The sequence below is a fragment of the Dicentrarchus labrax genome, unplaced genomic scaffold (assembly GCF_905237075.1).
Source record: "Dicentrarchus labrax unplaced genomic scaffold, dlabrax2021, whole genome shotgun sequence".
NCBI lineage: Eukaryota > Metazoa > Chordata > Actinopteri > Moronidae > Dicentrarchus > Dicentrarchus labrax.
The window spans coordinates 30,254,292-30,270,470 of record NW_026136713.1 but is presented as its reverse complement, the minus strand read 5'-3'; the positions used below and the strand labels follow the sequence as shown (position 1 = coordinate 30,270,470).

The following is a 16,179-nucleotide window of genomic DNA, read 5'->3' as shown; positions in this document are numbered from 1 at the left end:
ATGTAATGAAATGAAAGTGCTGAAAAGTCAACATGTTGTGGGGATTAGAAGATGTTTAATCAAATGGGGCACTTCTCATTAACAGTCAGGTTCCTGCAGCCGCCGTGGGTAGTGGAATGCCATCTGCTGTTAGCGCTGACTGTCTCTGTGAAACTTGGTGCTGACTTGGGGTGAGTCATCTGTCATGTTCTTTCTGGGAGGTAACAGATAGGCAGCCATTAGAGGTGGTAAAAGATATGAATCATACAAGAATCAATTGACATCCCTGGTCTACATGTGTACCTACAGGGTGTGTTGTTTTTATTCGGTTTATTGTTCTCTCACATATTAAAGACACACTTTTCACACAAGTCCTTTATTGGTTACAATTATTATTATTAACATATCCCAAAGATAGAAATAACCTATTGATTTGGTTTAAGAGGACTTAAGGAGTTTCAGTTTGTTCTTTAAGGACTATTGTCTCCAAGAAACTCTTTACCCCATATGTTAGTTTTCATTGCTAAAATCAGGAAAATCTGTTACAAATGAGTGAATTTGCAGACTTCACGTCTCACAGACAGAACAACTACTGTATAATACTCGACCCTGGCTGACTGATAAATGTAACTTCTCGTAAAAACTATGTATACTTATTAGCAGAGGTCTTCCATTATAGTGCTGGACTATTGTGTTGGATGTTCACTTTAGGATTTAATTTAAAAAAAGGGTCAATGTAACCACAGTGACCCTCAACCTCAGTGGAAGGTCAAAGAAAAAGAGTTTATGGGGGAGTAAGATGGTTTTCAGTGTAGAGATGTTGATGAAGACTGTACAGCTTCAGGGATTCTTGACCGCATTTCAGTCGGTAACTTAACAACAATACACTGTAAATGATTGATAGTTACACTGTCTATTCAGTGTGATACATGAATGCCAAATAAACATAGTTAGATATTTTAATATATTGAAATAATATCAATGATTAGCTGCCACTCGTTACACCAAATAGCCTATAGCCATGGACAGATTATAAGACAATGGGCCACGGGACACAGAAATGTCCAACAGAGAAGCAACACACCCAGACTGAAATGTTGTTTTTTTTTTTGTGTGTGTCTCTTGTGATAATTATTTATCTCTCTGTAGTCATTTTTTTTATCTCTCTGTGGTCATTTTCTGTCTCTGTGCTTGCTTTGCATCTCTTTGTGGCAAGTTTTTTATCTCTGTGATTTTTTTTCCTCTTTGTAGTTCTTCTCCTTTGTGACTGTTTTGCATTTCTTTGTGGCTGGTTTGTGTTGATTGACTTTCCAAAAACCCAGATTTCTGTATGACAATGCAATTATCAAATAGGCAAATAATGTATTACCCTGAATACTTTTTAACTGTAAATGTAATGGCTGTGAGGCTTGAGAGCCTGGGGATTTGGGAAGGTTGCTCACAGGAGCAATCTGTATAACTTGTGACCCAGCTGATGGATCTGTGTCAACACAGAATAATATAATAATGAAAATAATCTTAAAAAGTCATACAGGATTTATGTAGTCGGTAATGCTAAAAAAAAAAAAGATAAAAAATAATTAAAAGCAAGATCATGAAAATGATTTTGAGTGGTTTCTTAAAACCATCAGCACACGTTGTTTGTCTAATTTGTGGTGGGAGTATGTTCCAAACCTTTGACCTTGATGCTTCAACATACCAGAAGTGGACTGCTGCTACTTCCCAGAATGCCAGTCTTATATATAATTATTCTGACTGTCTTCTCAAGTTCTGATTTCATTTGCTTGATGTTGGCAGTATAACGGCTGTGTATGCCTCTGCATACATTTAGGGTCTACTGCTGTAGTGAAGCAGGCTGGGTCCCATTGTGATTTTGATAATACACATAACACATTCATCTAAAAACATTGATGCATGTCGCTCCTTTTGAAGATGGGATGCAACATAGAAGAGGATTAGTGGAGCCTAAGCTGGGGCTGTTTGCCTCGAATCAGTCTTCCTTTGCTGTGTGTTGCACTGTGCATTGTAATGTATTGCTAGCTGTGTTTGCATATCACATGGGACCAAATTTTACCTTGAATGTAAATGTCCTTGTTTTCTTCTTATACATCTGACCTTGTCTTTCTCTGAGCCTGGTTACTTCCTAATATTCGCTTGATGTTGCTAATCTTATTTTAAAAAATAATTAGTTTAGTTTATTAACTACATTGATGTTTAAGAAGAGAAGCTGCACTAAGATGCATTGAAGCTGTTCTGGTGGTCTTGCGAAGGCTCAACTACTAGGACATTTTATGGTGTTTTCCACTTTAATTTGCCACCTGTGTGTATCTTTCCCTATTTTTCATTCATTCAGTAATCTTGTTTTCTGGTCTCTAATGAGTATAACAGCCTTGTGTGACCACTGTAGACGGTGAGTTTATGGATTTTTTGTTTTGTTTCAGGGACATTGCCCATTAATCTATGTCACTGTCTCAGTGTTAGCCAAACAGCCAGTTCCCTCCTGAACAACATGCATGACAAAAGCAAGAAAACAATTTAAAAGCCACCAAATACAGTAGAAAGTAAACCAAACTGTTAAAGCGCACAAACAAGTGTAAGAGAAAGAAGCCTTGGCTGACAGGACAGCAGTGAATCAATGGAACACATTAACCATTGACATCCCCACAACACAGGAGACACAAAACATATTGTGACAGGCTTACAGCCAGGACAAACAGACAAGCATGCAGAGTCAAGGTAGGATGACCCTTGCGGCAATGTTTGATCCAGGAGTTAAGATTGAACAAGGAACTGTCTATATGCAGTGAAAGGATGTTCCATGTGTGGGAGGGTCTAACAAAGGAACTGTAATGTGTGAGTGTGAATTTGTCATTACGGTTATCAAAGGGACACATTTGTGAAATGGTTTGTTATTAGGCCCACATTTCTGAAGAAGCCTTCAATAGCCGGTTTCCTGGATTCAGCCACTGCTATTCAGACAGCACACACACAATACAATAGCGTATAACAATGGGTGAATCAATACTCTACATCTGTCCAGGGAATAGAGTGAATACAGTGAGAACCTCTCACATAAACACAAGAGAACATACATTCTTAAAAGGGCAGACACCAGATGTCCATAGATAGCACCTATTATTATTTATATGATTTATTATTGTTTTCTTACTAATCAGTATATACATGTGTTTTACACTTGCTTTGGCAATGTACTCGTCTGTTTCCCATGCCAATAAAGACCCTTTGAATAAAAAAAAAAATGAATATAGGATCGGGAAAATGTTTAAGTCTCAGGGACATTAGATATAATAAATATCTTAAAATAAAAATCTTGTGACTGTCTTAGGCAAAAAAAAAAAAAAAAAAGCTGAAATAAAATGGTTTGGTTATGTGGCTTATCAAAAACATCTCAAATGGTTTGTGTTCTGCTGGGGAATTTGAACACATGAACTGAATATTTGTCAACCCTTGATGAAATGATGATCTTCCAAAAGATAGTCTCTCTTTTGGTGTTTTGATGATAGTGGCGGAGGAGTGCAGTCCAACACGTTGCTCCAAAATCTCACATTGGTGTTCATATGGGTTGAGATCTAATGACTGTGAAGGCTATAGCATGTCATATACCTTACGCCCAGTGCCCTACATGGAAGCATCAGCATTTCTTATGTTTCTTTTTTACATGTTTTTACTTTTTTTACCCATATGTAGTTTTATCTCCCTAAATTCTTCCCACTGGTGGTGCCAGAGGAACGGTCATGTTGTTACATACATTACGTTTATAACATACAGTGGCCATTCTAGGACATCTCAAACTGAGCTTGTCAGGATCAGCTGTAGAATGAATGTGAAAGATAAGTCACAGTGAACAGGCAAAGCTCAACAGAGCCATAACTTCTCATTCATATTCTATTACATCAAGATTCTTGCAGTGAAGTTGTAACTATTTGAATACAGCTCAACGTTCCAAGTCTGTGGGGGAAACTATAGTGGCCACAAACTCAAGAAAAATGCAAAAGGTCCTATATAGAGCCAGTGTTTGATTTGTCCTTTCTGGGCTATTGTAGAAACATGACAGTTCAACATGGCAGACTCTATAGAAGACTTTTCCTGTAGATGAAAGTGGCTCATTCTGAGGGAACGAAAACACAACAATACTTCTTTTGGGGTGATTATACATTAATGGAAATATACCTCTGAATATTCTATTTCAGCCAATAGAGCCTAAATGTTACACACTGGACCTTGAATTAAATATATATATATAAAACCTTTTATTTTTACATACACTATTGTTGTATTTCAGTATTTTAATTCATTTCTGGGAAGAAAACTAAATGAAATTGTTATTTTTAAAGTTGACTGTAGACATGCTTGACTGCTTAAGACATGAACTTCTCAGAGGACAATGAAGACCTGAACACAAGCTATATTCACAGAGCCTTCATTGTCTGCTAAACAGCCTCATCCTGCATGAGAAAAGTACACAATTAAAAAAAACTAAGAACCAGAGAAAGATAACACTGAATTTGTCAAAAAAGAATCCTATTAAGTATGTATGATTGTTAAAAAAATGTCCCCAAAAATATTAGGAAAACTCATCTCTGATGCAATATTCACAGGACATAATCTGCTCAAAATGCATCCAAATCACTCTTTTAACTTCCTGCAGTTTTTGTATTCACTAGTTGGGTTCATTGTAACGTTTATCAGTTATTCTGTAGAGTTATTGTTATACATTGAATATAATATAAGATATACATAAAATATGTCACTCAGTTAGGGGTCTGCAGTTTACTCTTCAGGAAAAAGGTTGGAAACCACTGTTGGGTCTAGATTTTGTGTAACTTTAGATTGTTAATGTGGTAGAGTGTAAACCTTCCAGAGAGTTCGTTTAGGTCCGTATTTATGTCAGTGGTGTGACTGTGTCCATGTCTGTCTGGCTGATTTCTCATGAACAGCTTGAGGCATGTGTAAAAGTGGAAGTGTTGCATTATGAATGGGGAAAGCAGACACTGTGCAAACACAGCACTCATACACACACACACACACACACACACACGTAATACAATTCTGGGCGGTGGAAACCAAATACATTCAACGTGCCCAATGTTAGGGTTACAAATGCTATCTTACTGTTTGCTCTGGAACCTGTGAGTCACTCTGTCCTCCAATGCCGTCCGTATATCAGTTTTCTGTCAGAAAAGGAGAATTGAGTTCAGTTTAATTTATCCCTGAAATGCTGTAGTTTTAAATGTTTACAGCATGATACACTGTCATAACATTTTTCTAATCCACAGCAGGTAAAATTAATATTCATGATGTCACGAGTCAACAACAAGAAAACTAATACCCAAACTAAAATGAAGGTCCTGCATATTGCATCATATTACATCAGTTTCTCAAAGTCATGCTCAGTGTGACGTTGTGCCACATTACTGAAGAATGTTGCCTCTATTTACTAATTTGCATAAGATGCACACAGTGCATTTTAGCCATACCTTAATTTGCATATTGCTGAGCAGCGTCCCGCTGTTCAACAGCTGGTTGTACTGCCAGCCCCAGCCTACCTCCCCCACGCAGCTCTGCCTGGGCATAGGAGGGGGGGCATGTGGTGCAGCTCGGCACAAGTAACTGAGGTCACCCGTGGCCTCAGGTGATGAGGTGCCCACACCGATGTACCGGGGGAAATAATTTGATCTCGGTCTGTAGTCTCCAATTCCATCTGGGCCTTGTTAGAACCAGTGGACAGAAAATATTTTTTTAACCCAACCAGAAGAACCTGAATCTTTTAAATAAAAAAGAGAGAAATAGTGTGCAGCATACATTAAAGAAATCTCTGTACAGTTGCAGTAGCAGCTACTGAGGTGAATCCAACAGAACTAACGACAATGAGATATTCAAGATGGAAGAGAAAAGAGAAATAGATTGTTTATAGAAAGTCAAAAAATGAAAGGGTGCATCCATTCAGTATTTATCTTCAGGGGATTTCTTACAACTAATTATCTTTCAAGAGGAATTGGAGCAAAGGATCAGTGTTTTTCAGAACATGCATTCTCTTTGATCTTCCTTTTTTATTTAAGTGTTTATTCAGAGTAATAACAGTTACATAAAGAACACATAAATTATTAATACTTAGAAAACACTGTGTGATATAATTAATAGAATACAGAGTGATAGACAATAACACAAAGCAATATGTTTGCACATCCCGCTGTGTGTTGTCTAACACATCCGTTATTGCAGTGAAAGCAAACACCTATGTGGACATGCCCTAATGCACACAAAGACACATACAGCACGATTATACAGACCCACATACACACGCACACATACAGTATTACTTTTGGCCCTGGTTACAGTGCCATCATGTGTCCAATTACAGTTATATTTGCTTGGACACAGAACATATGCTTATATAATTGTTAAACAATGCTCTGGGGGTCTGTGGCATAATCTCACAGGAAACTGGGTTACAGCAGTCTGACAATACATACTTTCCCACCAATTAGCTATTTTGGGAGTGATAACAATAGAGACATTGCTTCAATTCAAATTTCAAACTTTTTACTACAAATTCTACCTCCTAGGATGGCACACGGTGTCGATACAATAGATGTACATTGTCTGTATGCTTCTCCTACCTGTAAAAACCATCCTGTGTCCATGCTCAGACTCTGAGGCAACTGCTCCTCCTTTTTGCATCATTTTTTTCCCTCCAGTGTGATGTTTGGATTAGTTGCAGGATAGATACACCAATTTAATGGGTGCCCCTGGGTGATAACTAGAGCCTGGCGGTCTGCTCTGTCCATGGGGTCATGGTCGGTTGTCATGCAACCACTGGTTGTCATGGAGTCAGTGGTTGCGTCCTAGTTAAGTTGTAAAAACAAAGGCTGCTTCTTATGCTGAAGCATGTCCACTACAAATTACTCTATTCTAAATTCATCCCAGATCTCTTACTGAAATAATTAACATGAAGGTGCAGGGGTAACACTGGAGTGTTTTTTTAACATGTTATATTCAGAGTAACAACCGCAACAGCATAACATTTATGTTGTGATATAATTTTGTATATTGTACTGATTATTCATACCTATATACATATACTAAATACAGGATATAGTTCATAGAGTTGCATTACTGGACTTCACTTAACCTGTTTCTTTTTTTATTTATCTTACATTTGAACTCCCTGTGCAGACACTGAGTGTATGAGTCAGCTCGTGCAGGAAAAGCAAATTATTTAATCTGAAGTTTGCTTATGAATGAAATGCCTCTTTAAAGCAGACTGTCACAATGTAGCGTTCCTATTGGGAACTTTGTGTGTCTGTGGCACATAATAATGAATTTAATTTTACTCTGCGATTCTCTGTTATTCTCCATAATCTGATATTATTCCTACCAGACATGAATATTTTGTATTTTTATTTCTTCCTATCCTGATCAAATGTTTAAGGATAACGGTGAAGTGTAACAAAGTAAATTTAATCAAGTACGGTACTTAAGTACAATTTCAACTACATTTTGGAAGTCAACATTTTTTTTTTTCTACTCCAATCCATTTGTTTGACATTAACTACTAGTTACTTTTTAAAATTCAGATTTTAATAAAAAATACAGTTCAACTGTTTTTATTATTGATTAAGTTACCCTTTAGTGTATAAAGTAGTTGAAATTAATTTCACTTTTATCAGCTGCAACATTAGTAATGTAATATTATTATATATATATATTACTGAAATGGGCCTCTCTGCATAATGAGTCATTTTACTTTTGGTACTTTAAATAGGCTACATTTTGATAGCAATACTTGTTCATTCACTCAGATAACATTTTTAATGCAGGATTTTCATTATTTAGTAAATGTAGGCACTGCTACCTTTACTACAGTAAAAACCTGAGTAGCTCTCTCACCGCTGATAGGGCTGGATAACTAAGATAAATAAGTTTTTGTAACACCGTTGATCAAATGGTGCATCTTTGTGTCCACCTAAATGTATATTACCATTTTCAGACACTAGGTGGCCCCAAAGCACCACTCTGCCACATTGCACTCCCCCCTCCTTATTCCCAATTTCTTTCTTTTTTCTTTTTTTTTTGTTCAATGGACTCGCCCATGAGCCGCCCCTTGTGACTACAGCTCCGTCAAGTCAAACACAGCAACAGTCAGACAGGAAATGCAATGATTTAACCTTCAAAATAAGATCGTACCTTTAATAATACCAAGCAAGCATAATTGTATGCGACAATAATACAATCTAAGCGCTACAGTCAATAAATAAGAAACACTCCGCGGATTAAATATAGGAATAAACTAAAAACAGATATTTAATGATTATGTTACGTCATAGTGCTTGGTCTAATATAAATATCCAACGTTTTGTGTAGGCTACTTCTACTGAAAAGACCCCTGACATATTGCATATAGGTCTTTATTAATAGTGTGCAGAGGAAATGACATTTTTTTGGGGGGAAACAAAACAACATGTATATTTCATGTACTGCAGACTCCTCCCTAAAAACACCGCTCCCTCCATTGTCTCTTTGTATTAACGTCAAACACGTTGCTCCTTTTGGAGGTTTATTTTGAAAAGCTTTGGAGGAGTGCGAGCGCTAACTCCTGCGGACTTTACTCTGCTGTGTCAGTCACCATGGTGGCATACAACAGAGCACAGCGGCGGCGGACCTATCTTCACTTTCAGACCCAGTAAAAATGTTAATATAATGAATATTCTCAGTGAGTGTCCTCGGGTCTACCTCTCACAATGGACGCCGGGTTGTTGTTGACGGGGTAACCGTTAGCCGTTAGCCGTTAGCTTACTTTTTTTGTTTGGTGGCTCCTAACGTTACATGGGTTTTCTTTCCGTCGCTAGCAGAATGCTGAAGAGACAAGGAATGGCTTTGATGAACGCTGGCTTCAATAAAGGGACATTTTTCACATTAAGAAAATAACTCCCAAGAGACAGTTTGAGCCGCGCTTTTAAAGGAAGTTTCCTCTCGGTGGGACTGCTGTTGGCAGCCGGTTTCGGCTCGGACAACAGAGAGACAGACACCCCGAGGAGACTGCTCGGCTGTCGGGCTCCAGTTGTGGCCTGGCTCCGGGGCACTCCCAGCTTATCCGCTAGCATCGGAGCACAGGCGACAAGAATAAAGCAAGACAGCAAGGGGACTTCTTGTGTTTATATCCGTGGCGCTGGATATCTGTAAACATTGTATCAGGATAAGAAATTCAATATCCTCCAGACGGCGTCTTCCAAAACAATGGCGTCTTATGTGGATAACAGCTTTCGGCAGGCTGTGATGATGAATCCGGCTGAAAGGACGCAACAGGTCAGAAGAAATCATTTACTATGTGTAACTACTGCTGGTAACCTGTCTGTACAAGTGGCGTTTTGTGTGTGTGTTTGACACTCAGTTGTTACATTATAACATTGTAACGTCCTAAACTGCAACAGAGCAGCTGTGTGTGTGTGTGTGTGTGTGTGTGTGTGTGTGTGTGTGTGTGTGTGTGTGTGTGTGTGTGTGTTTTGCAACTGTTGCCATTCAGCCTGTTCCAGTGTTACGTATGGCTACATCCCGCTAAGCTCTCTATCAGCAGAGATAATCAAGGCTACTTAACATAACAGGAGCTGTAGCCTCGTCGGGAATCTAACCTCAAGTAGCCAGTTTGTGCCTTTTGTTTTTTTTTTACATTTGAGACGTGTTTATTTTTGCATTTTTGTCGTCTAGGGCAAAACCGACTTTTGCATTTAGCGTAGAATAACATTAAAGGGTAAAAGGATGAGTATCGGAGAGGGACAAGCTGTGGCTAATCCTAACCTAGCCAATAGCCTTTAAGTAGCCTTTCAAAGCAGACGTTGCTCCTTATCATGTTTTACTTATTTGTTAGATCATTGTTCGTAGACTGAGGCACACTTTTAAGATGAATGATTCTTAGTTAGTCCAGTTATTGATGTGCTTTTGTCGTTTTTCCCCCTTTTATTGGTACTTAGGGCTTTATTTGACTTTATTAGTGACCTAATAATGTTTTGTCATTCCTTTCTTTGTGGCCAAGTTTTTATTGGATGATTTGTGCTCATGGGGTGATGGGGACATTTCACGTCCCACAGTTAGACAGAATAAGAAAAAATAATAAATAAATAATGCTTTGTTGTTAGTTGTTTTTGAAGCCGGGTGCTTTCCCTGCACATTATCACCCCAGTATCATCCAATCCATACCAGTACTGTGGCTTCCTCTGGGAAGTTTGGAGTACCAGTTGTGTAAGCCTTTGAACATGCAAATGCTGTGGGCTCTGGTTATTAAGATTGAGCCACACACACACACACACACACACACACACACACACCCACAAGCTTGCATATCCTCCGATATTAGCAGTTGTGCTTTGCAGATAAAGCCGGTTTGACTGTGAAGATGGTATCATTTCATTTGAGCAGCGCTTTTACTGCGAGTGGATGCTGCTTCAGCAAAGGCTCTGCACACAATGGACAATCAATAGGCCACCACTTGAACCAGTGGGCTACATTGAATGGCACAGCCGTCTGCCTGTCTATCTGACATTGAGGAAACAATTATGGTGTCATTGACGGCTTGAGCCGTACTAGGCCCACAGTCTTTACAGCTTTATGCAGGCTATAATTTGTAGGAGTGACAGATGCCATTGTGGTTATGGAAACAAAGACAGACTGTGGTTGGCATCAGTAGCAGCAATGTTCATCTAAGACGAGACTAAACATTAGTCATTTCTATTTGGGCTAAAACTAAAAACTATTTCTATCATTGATTAATGTGAGGATTGTTTTCAGGAGTTTTGTCCATGAAATGAAAATAAATCTCAAAAATGACTGTCAAACTGTCATTGAGCCCATAGTGACATTTTCAAATTACGTGTTTTGTCCAACTGTCAGTCTAAAACATATTCAATCATAGAAGTTTTTCAAATACCACAAATCCTCACATTGGAGAGGCTCAGACTAGGTAGTGTTTTTTGTTGTAAGAAACGACAGAAATTATCGATCTTTTTTATGAAAACTGCTGCCAATTCATTTTGTGTAGACAGACAATCCCAAATTGCAATTTTATTCAGTTGTGGTGGTTAATATTTTTAGTTTTCTTTCCAATCAACATAGATTTTTTCCGCAGTAGGAAATAGTTGCTGGTAGTTTTGATAATAGGATCCTTTGAATAATAACTGGTACAACCTGTCTCATCCTGCCACCTGAGAGAATGTACAGCAGCATGGATTTCAGTGTCATATCGATGTCTGAACGCAGCTCTTTCTGAAAGTTTCCAGGAATGTGTGAGAAGAAATTAAGCACTTGAAAAATTCTGAGCTGGAAAGTAGTCTGTTTAAAAGATAATGCGGCTTGTGCAAAAGGAGATTCAGTAAAAAAACCAAAAAAAAAATACTATGTCTGTGGTCCTTCAACACTCTAGAGCCATGGTATGAACCCATGCTGAGTCAGTGTGCAAACATTTCATCAGGAGGTCTTTGAGAGGATGAATAATGAACAGAGGCCAACCAGGACAGTCTGAACAATGACTAAATGACTATGTTTGAAAAAGATTTAGTCAGGGGTGAAAGTGTGATGTCCTGGCAGGATTTGGCAGCCTTCAGAAACACTGCATCCATGTCATTTTGCAGTTGCGTCACAGAGCAATAAAAACCACAATAAAGCCTGTGATTATTCTGCAGAAAAGCAAGAACACAGTGTTTATAATAACCAAGAAGTCTTTTGATCACGTGCCTGGGTGGCTCTATTGCTCTTCTCTTCTGTGTTTTTCAATAGCAGCACCTTTCCCGGTGTTCTTTTCAAGCGCCCAGCAACTATGGTGGCTGACACAGTTTATCCTAATGGTTTTGGCAGGGTCTCTCTGTCAGGATTAGCCAACGGTTAGAGGGATCTGTCTCTATCGCTCAAGACTGACCACACTGGGATTTGACCCTCTGTGCCTCACGCCATTGTCACATGGCAGGTTAAATAACTGACCGCTTGACAGCTAGTGTTCACGTTGGCTTTGTCAGTTTCCTTTGCTTGATTTTGGTGTGTAATAGGAAGTGCAACATAATTGCAGTATGCAAAGGAGGCAGTCAGATAGTGAAGAAAGCAGAGGAAGGACACATTTTTTTATTTTTCTGTTAACCCCTGCTGCACATCTTTGCAGTTGTGATATGAATTAAGATAACATGACATGGCTATTTGATCTCTAATTTCTTTTTCATGTCCAAATTCAATAAAGTTTCGGGGTGGAATTACATCCCTTTGAATAAAACAGAGTTGCTGAAACATGCAATGTGGTTCTTGAGATGTTTTGCATGGTCTGAATTGGGGCCTTCTATCTATATCACTGCCAACTATTAAGCCACACAACTATCTTCACCCAATCCAGCCTCAAATCTTAGCTTTAAAAAAAATAAAAAAAATAATCTTAATTGGGTTGTACAGATGACATCATGTACACTCAGTCATAATTGTATCTGTCTCCCCTTAGGGATGTATTTGTCCTCTCTGCACAGATGTCTGCAGGAGACAATACAAGGACGGGCACATTATCAGATTTGCAGACGACACAATGACAGCGTGCCTGCCTCAGCAGTGGGATTCTAGCATGGGCCTGCACTGAAGCACTGTACAGTCATGCATTGCAGACTCGCTAAAACGTAATATTTAAATTGATCAGAGACATGGCAGTTTATTATTGAGGATGCCACAGACTCTAAAATATATACACTCTGCGCTCTGGTGACCTGTGACGGGCATTACTCGTTGTTTTTTGACATTTTATTTATAACCAATCCATTTGTCACCAGTAATGACCGTTGTGCTACTCAGAATCTAAAACAAATACTAAGTGGATCCTTTCATAGATCTAGATTGCATGTTCACTATCAAACATGAGGCTCAGGCTTTCTGTGTGAAAGTGTTATCTGTGTCATGTTTGTTTGTCAGGTCACTGGGTAGGGGTTGGGCTGTCTTTAGCTGTCCAAAGTATGCATTGAACTCTGAGATCTATCTTCTGCTTTACATGTTTTAGAAGGTAAAAAGCCTCAGTATTTCAGAGCGGATTGCATGCTGAGATCTTCAGTAGGCAAGTCGTTTTTAACATGGAATAATTGCTGTTGTTGGTGTATATTGAGAATAGCTTGTTTATGTCCATATTTTAGTAATCTCATAACTTTGCACCATAAAGGCACTGATCTGAACTGCATTTTTTGATGCAGCATCCATATCTTTATCGTATCATTCATGAAGTACAGGGAGTATGAAACCCGAGACTGCAGCAATGTCATTTTTTTAGTCCTATAGGAACAGAGACCTGCACACACTTGGCTCTCCGTGGTGCATAGGTGAATACTTCTGCTTTAGCTGGTCCATTAATCTGGTGCAAGTAGCTTGACGCAGGACGGCTATCTCTCCTCTCCTGTTGTTAAGCCAGGTGGCAAAGCTAAAGGCCACAAACCACAGTCCTCTGCTGCAGTGACCCTGCTTCACATTCGCATAGCTGGAGGGACAAGCTGCCTACTTTACATTGTTTCCACATATTCTTGACCAGCAAAGGAGATCAGTGCAGGCGTGCAGTGACTGCACGAGGAGAGCCGAGGGAGAAAACACATTTTTCAGTGGATTTTGACCCCAGTGACCTGTAGTGAGCAAAATAAATCTTAATTTCTAGGCCATTAGATGGTCATTACTCAAACTCAGATATGAACAGCGAGGCATTTAATGCTCCAGCTGAAATAATAAATAACCTTTTGTCTGTAGAACAACCATGGCGTGATAGAAAGGTACGGAGAACAGAAATGGAAAGGAGGACGAGAATAACAGCCCTATTAAAGACTCATTTAAAACAGTATTTACTTTAAAATGAAGGTGAAAATGGGCTCTTTTTAATCACATACCTGCCATTTACACTACAGGAAAGAAACAGTGTAAATGACACAGAGCTGTTAGCTTAATGCATTCAGTCCTATGCATTCCTAATACATTATGTGCATATATATGGAAATAAATATTCACATTCATCATATATGACGTTGTGTAATATTGTATTACATTTTAAATATCATAAAGTAAAATACTGGCCTATTGACCATATTTGTGAATCACATTGTGTTAAAAAAAAGATTGACTTGGCGTGCCCTGGTATCTCACCTGGTAAAGCTGGCACACCGTGTACAAAGTCCCAGCTGCAGCCGCCATGGGTTCGACTCCAACCCTTGGCACTTTGCTTCGTGTCATCCCTTTACAAATGAAGGTATACATATAAACCTGTAGAGAAAGTAGTTGCTACAGATTGTAAAATGACTGATGAGCACAAAGTCTCAGCATCCTGCCCAGTGTAAGCAGCAGGAAGAGGAAAATCGTCAAGGATGCTTTTTGAACTGAAGCCGGAAGAATGGCTTTCCCCCAAAGCTGTTTTTATTTTCTGAAGCTGGGTGTTGTTTTGTGATTTCCTTCCTATTTTTCTCAGGGTGTAAGAACCATGTGAACATCTATCTCCAGATTGCTGGCTCAAAAAGTAGGATGGACTTCTGCTGTGAGTTTTTCTGCTGGAGTCGTGATGGTGTGATTTTCCCAGGCAGCACAGGGTTTTCTAATTCCCCAAAGCTCCCAACCAGTCTGTAAATTTAGGTGCTGCTTGCTTGGCGTTTTGCTCGCACTCTGCAGCGCTAACCCTGTAGAAGTAAAGTGATGTCACATGTTATTCTTGTGTTGAAAGTGGAGGCTGAGTGTAGGCTGAAGTGGTTACGTGCACAGACCGCGGTCACAGTGACGTATTGCTCCCAGTTTAAATACAGGGGATGATTTCAGGAAGGGAAGAAAGAAACAAATGTGCTATACCAACACAGAAGACCAGCACAGCTTCTGATTGGTTCAATCGAATCCAGCTTTTATTTTAGCCTTTTTTTTTCATGGTATTGTGATGGCAATAAAGCATAGCACTGCCTACTGTTCAGTGGACCTATAAAAGGCATTGATTATTATATTTAAAGTATTGATTCTTCAGTGTTATGACCGTACAGGGAGCCACTGATGAAAAGGCTGAATCTTAAATCATACATATAACCTCTTTACTGCAGGAAGATGGCATCTATGGCTGTTGTTATGGTTTAATTGTAGAGATAAATGTCTGATATCATGGTTGACTACAAACCAGAAAACATACGCATTCCACAAAGTGTTCCTTACTGGAATACACCAGGATGTTTGTGTAGCCCTGTGTGCCTGTTACTCCCTGAAATCTAATAAAGAAAAGACCAATCCAGTGTAGTTTGTGTTTGAATGCACCACTGAGATTGAAGTAAGTTAAACACACAGCGGCTTTCACCCCATGAAACATGATTTAAACACTAGTGGAGCACAAAACCAAGCTGAGGCGCTTTATATGTTGGCTAACGTTTGTGTATCTCTGCTTGTTGCACTGGTAGATTTTTACTGATGACTAAGGTAGGTGGATGCTTTTATTAACTCCTTAAAGTACAGCTGTAGATCAAAACCTCAAGTATTGATGTCTAAAATAAATCTGTTTGGCCTTTTTCTGCTAGAGTTTTCTCAGTTGGAAAGGAGACGGCAATGCTTGGTTGGTTATCGTACATATTTAAATTTTTTGTCGTTTGACGAATCAATTAATGGACTAACCCTATCAGAGAGTAGAAAGATTCAGAGGGACTAACACTAAACCTGCCATTTACAGCTGGAGTTTAAATAGTTGCGAAATCTCTTTCAATTAAACTGTGCCTGTGGTAGTTACTCAGGATATGTGCAGCATTCTGCGGAATATAAAGAATTTATTACCAAACAATAAAAGAGTTTTGACAGTGTTTAAGGTGGATATGTCCTCAGGAAGCGCATATGAACAAAAGTTAACTTTGCCAAGTTTGCAAAGTATCCTTGTTACACCTCAGCAGAATCATATCAGAGTTCCTTTTCAGACAATAGAGGCTGAGAGGAAGTTAAAGTAACTTTTTCAAAATGTTTATCGAGAGACCCCATGCTGGTTTCTAAGGTTGCTTTCTCCGCAGTCTTCTCTCTGCTGTTGCTTCTTTCATATTCAGATTTTGAATGCTGGCATATTGGGGGCTCACTCCAGGTTATGTCATTCATACATCAGTTGCTTTCATCTATTGGGTTAAACCTTTCTATTTCTACAACTTTACAAAAACTCAAAAAAAAGAATCTTTTTGGTTTTGACAGATTATA

The 16,179-nt window shown here is 38.9% G+C and overlaps 2 protein-coding genes across 11 annotated transcripts in view; one reads left to right on the top strand and one right to left on the bottom strand.

The window, feature by feature from the left end:
- Window positions 1-35: 35 nt before the first annotated feature.
- LOC127374944 (uncharacterized protein C4orf45) lies at window positions 36-7,244 on the bottom strand. Its single transcript, XM_051420681.1, has 4 exons — window positions 6,621-7,244; window positions 5,478-5,707; window positions 5,113-5,171; window positions 36-193 (listed from the first exon to the last, which is right to left on the bottom strand). The coding sequence occupies exons 1-4, from the start codon at window positions 6,682-6,684 to the stop codon at window positions 130-132; spliced, it is 417 nt and encodes a 138-aa protein (XP_051276641.1). The 5' UTR covers window positions 6,685-7,244; the 3' UTR covers window positions 36-129.
- A 1,369-nt stretch (window positions 7,245-8,613) lies between these two features.
- Window positions 8,614-16,179, top strand: part of rapgef2b (Rap guanine nucleotide exchange factor 2b) — a 106,640-nt gene continuing 99,074 nt past the window's right edge. For all 10 annotated transcript variants that reach the window (XM_051420657.1, XM_051420654.1, XM_051420652.1 and 7 more), the window contains exon 1: window positions 8,614-9,306. In XM_051420657.1, the coding sequence (XP_051276617.1) occupies window positions 9,238-9,306 (69 nt within the window). In that variant the 5' untranslated portion in view covers window positions 8,614-9,237. The remainder of the gene's footprint in view (window positions 9,307-16,179) is intronic.

Bases quoted from the DNA above. Each gene is read 5' to 3' on its own strand.
- LOC127374944 (XM_051420681.1), bottom strand. From the start codon at position 6,684: ATGATGCAAAAAGGAGGAGCAGTTGCCTCAGAGTCTGAGCATGGACAC. The intron at 5,708-6,620 runs GTAGGAGAAGCA...GGTTCTAACAAG, and splicing joins ACACAGGATGGTTTTTACAG to GCCCAGATGGAATTGGAGAC. The intron at 194-5,112 runs GTAAGATAGCAT...GTTACCTCCCAG, and splicing joins CACAGGTTCCAGAGCAAACA to AAAGAACATGACAGATGACT.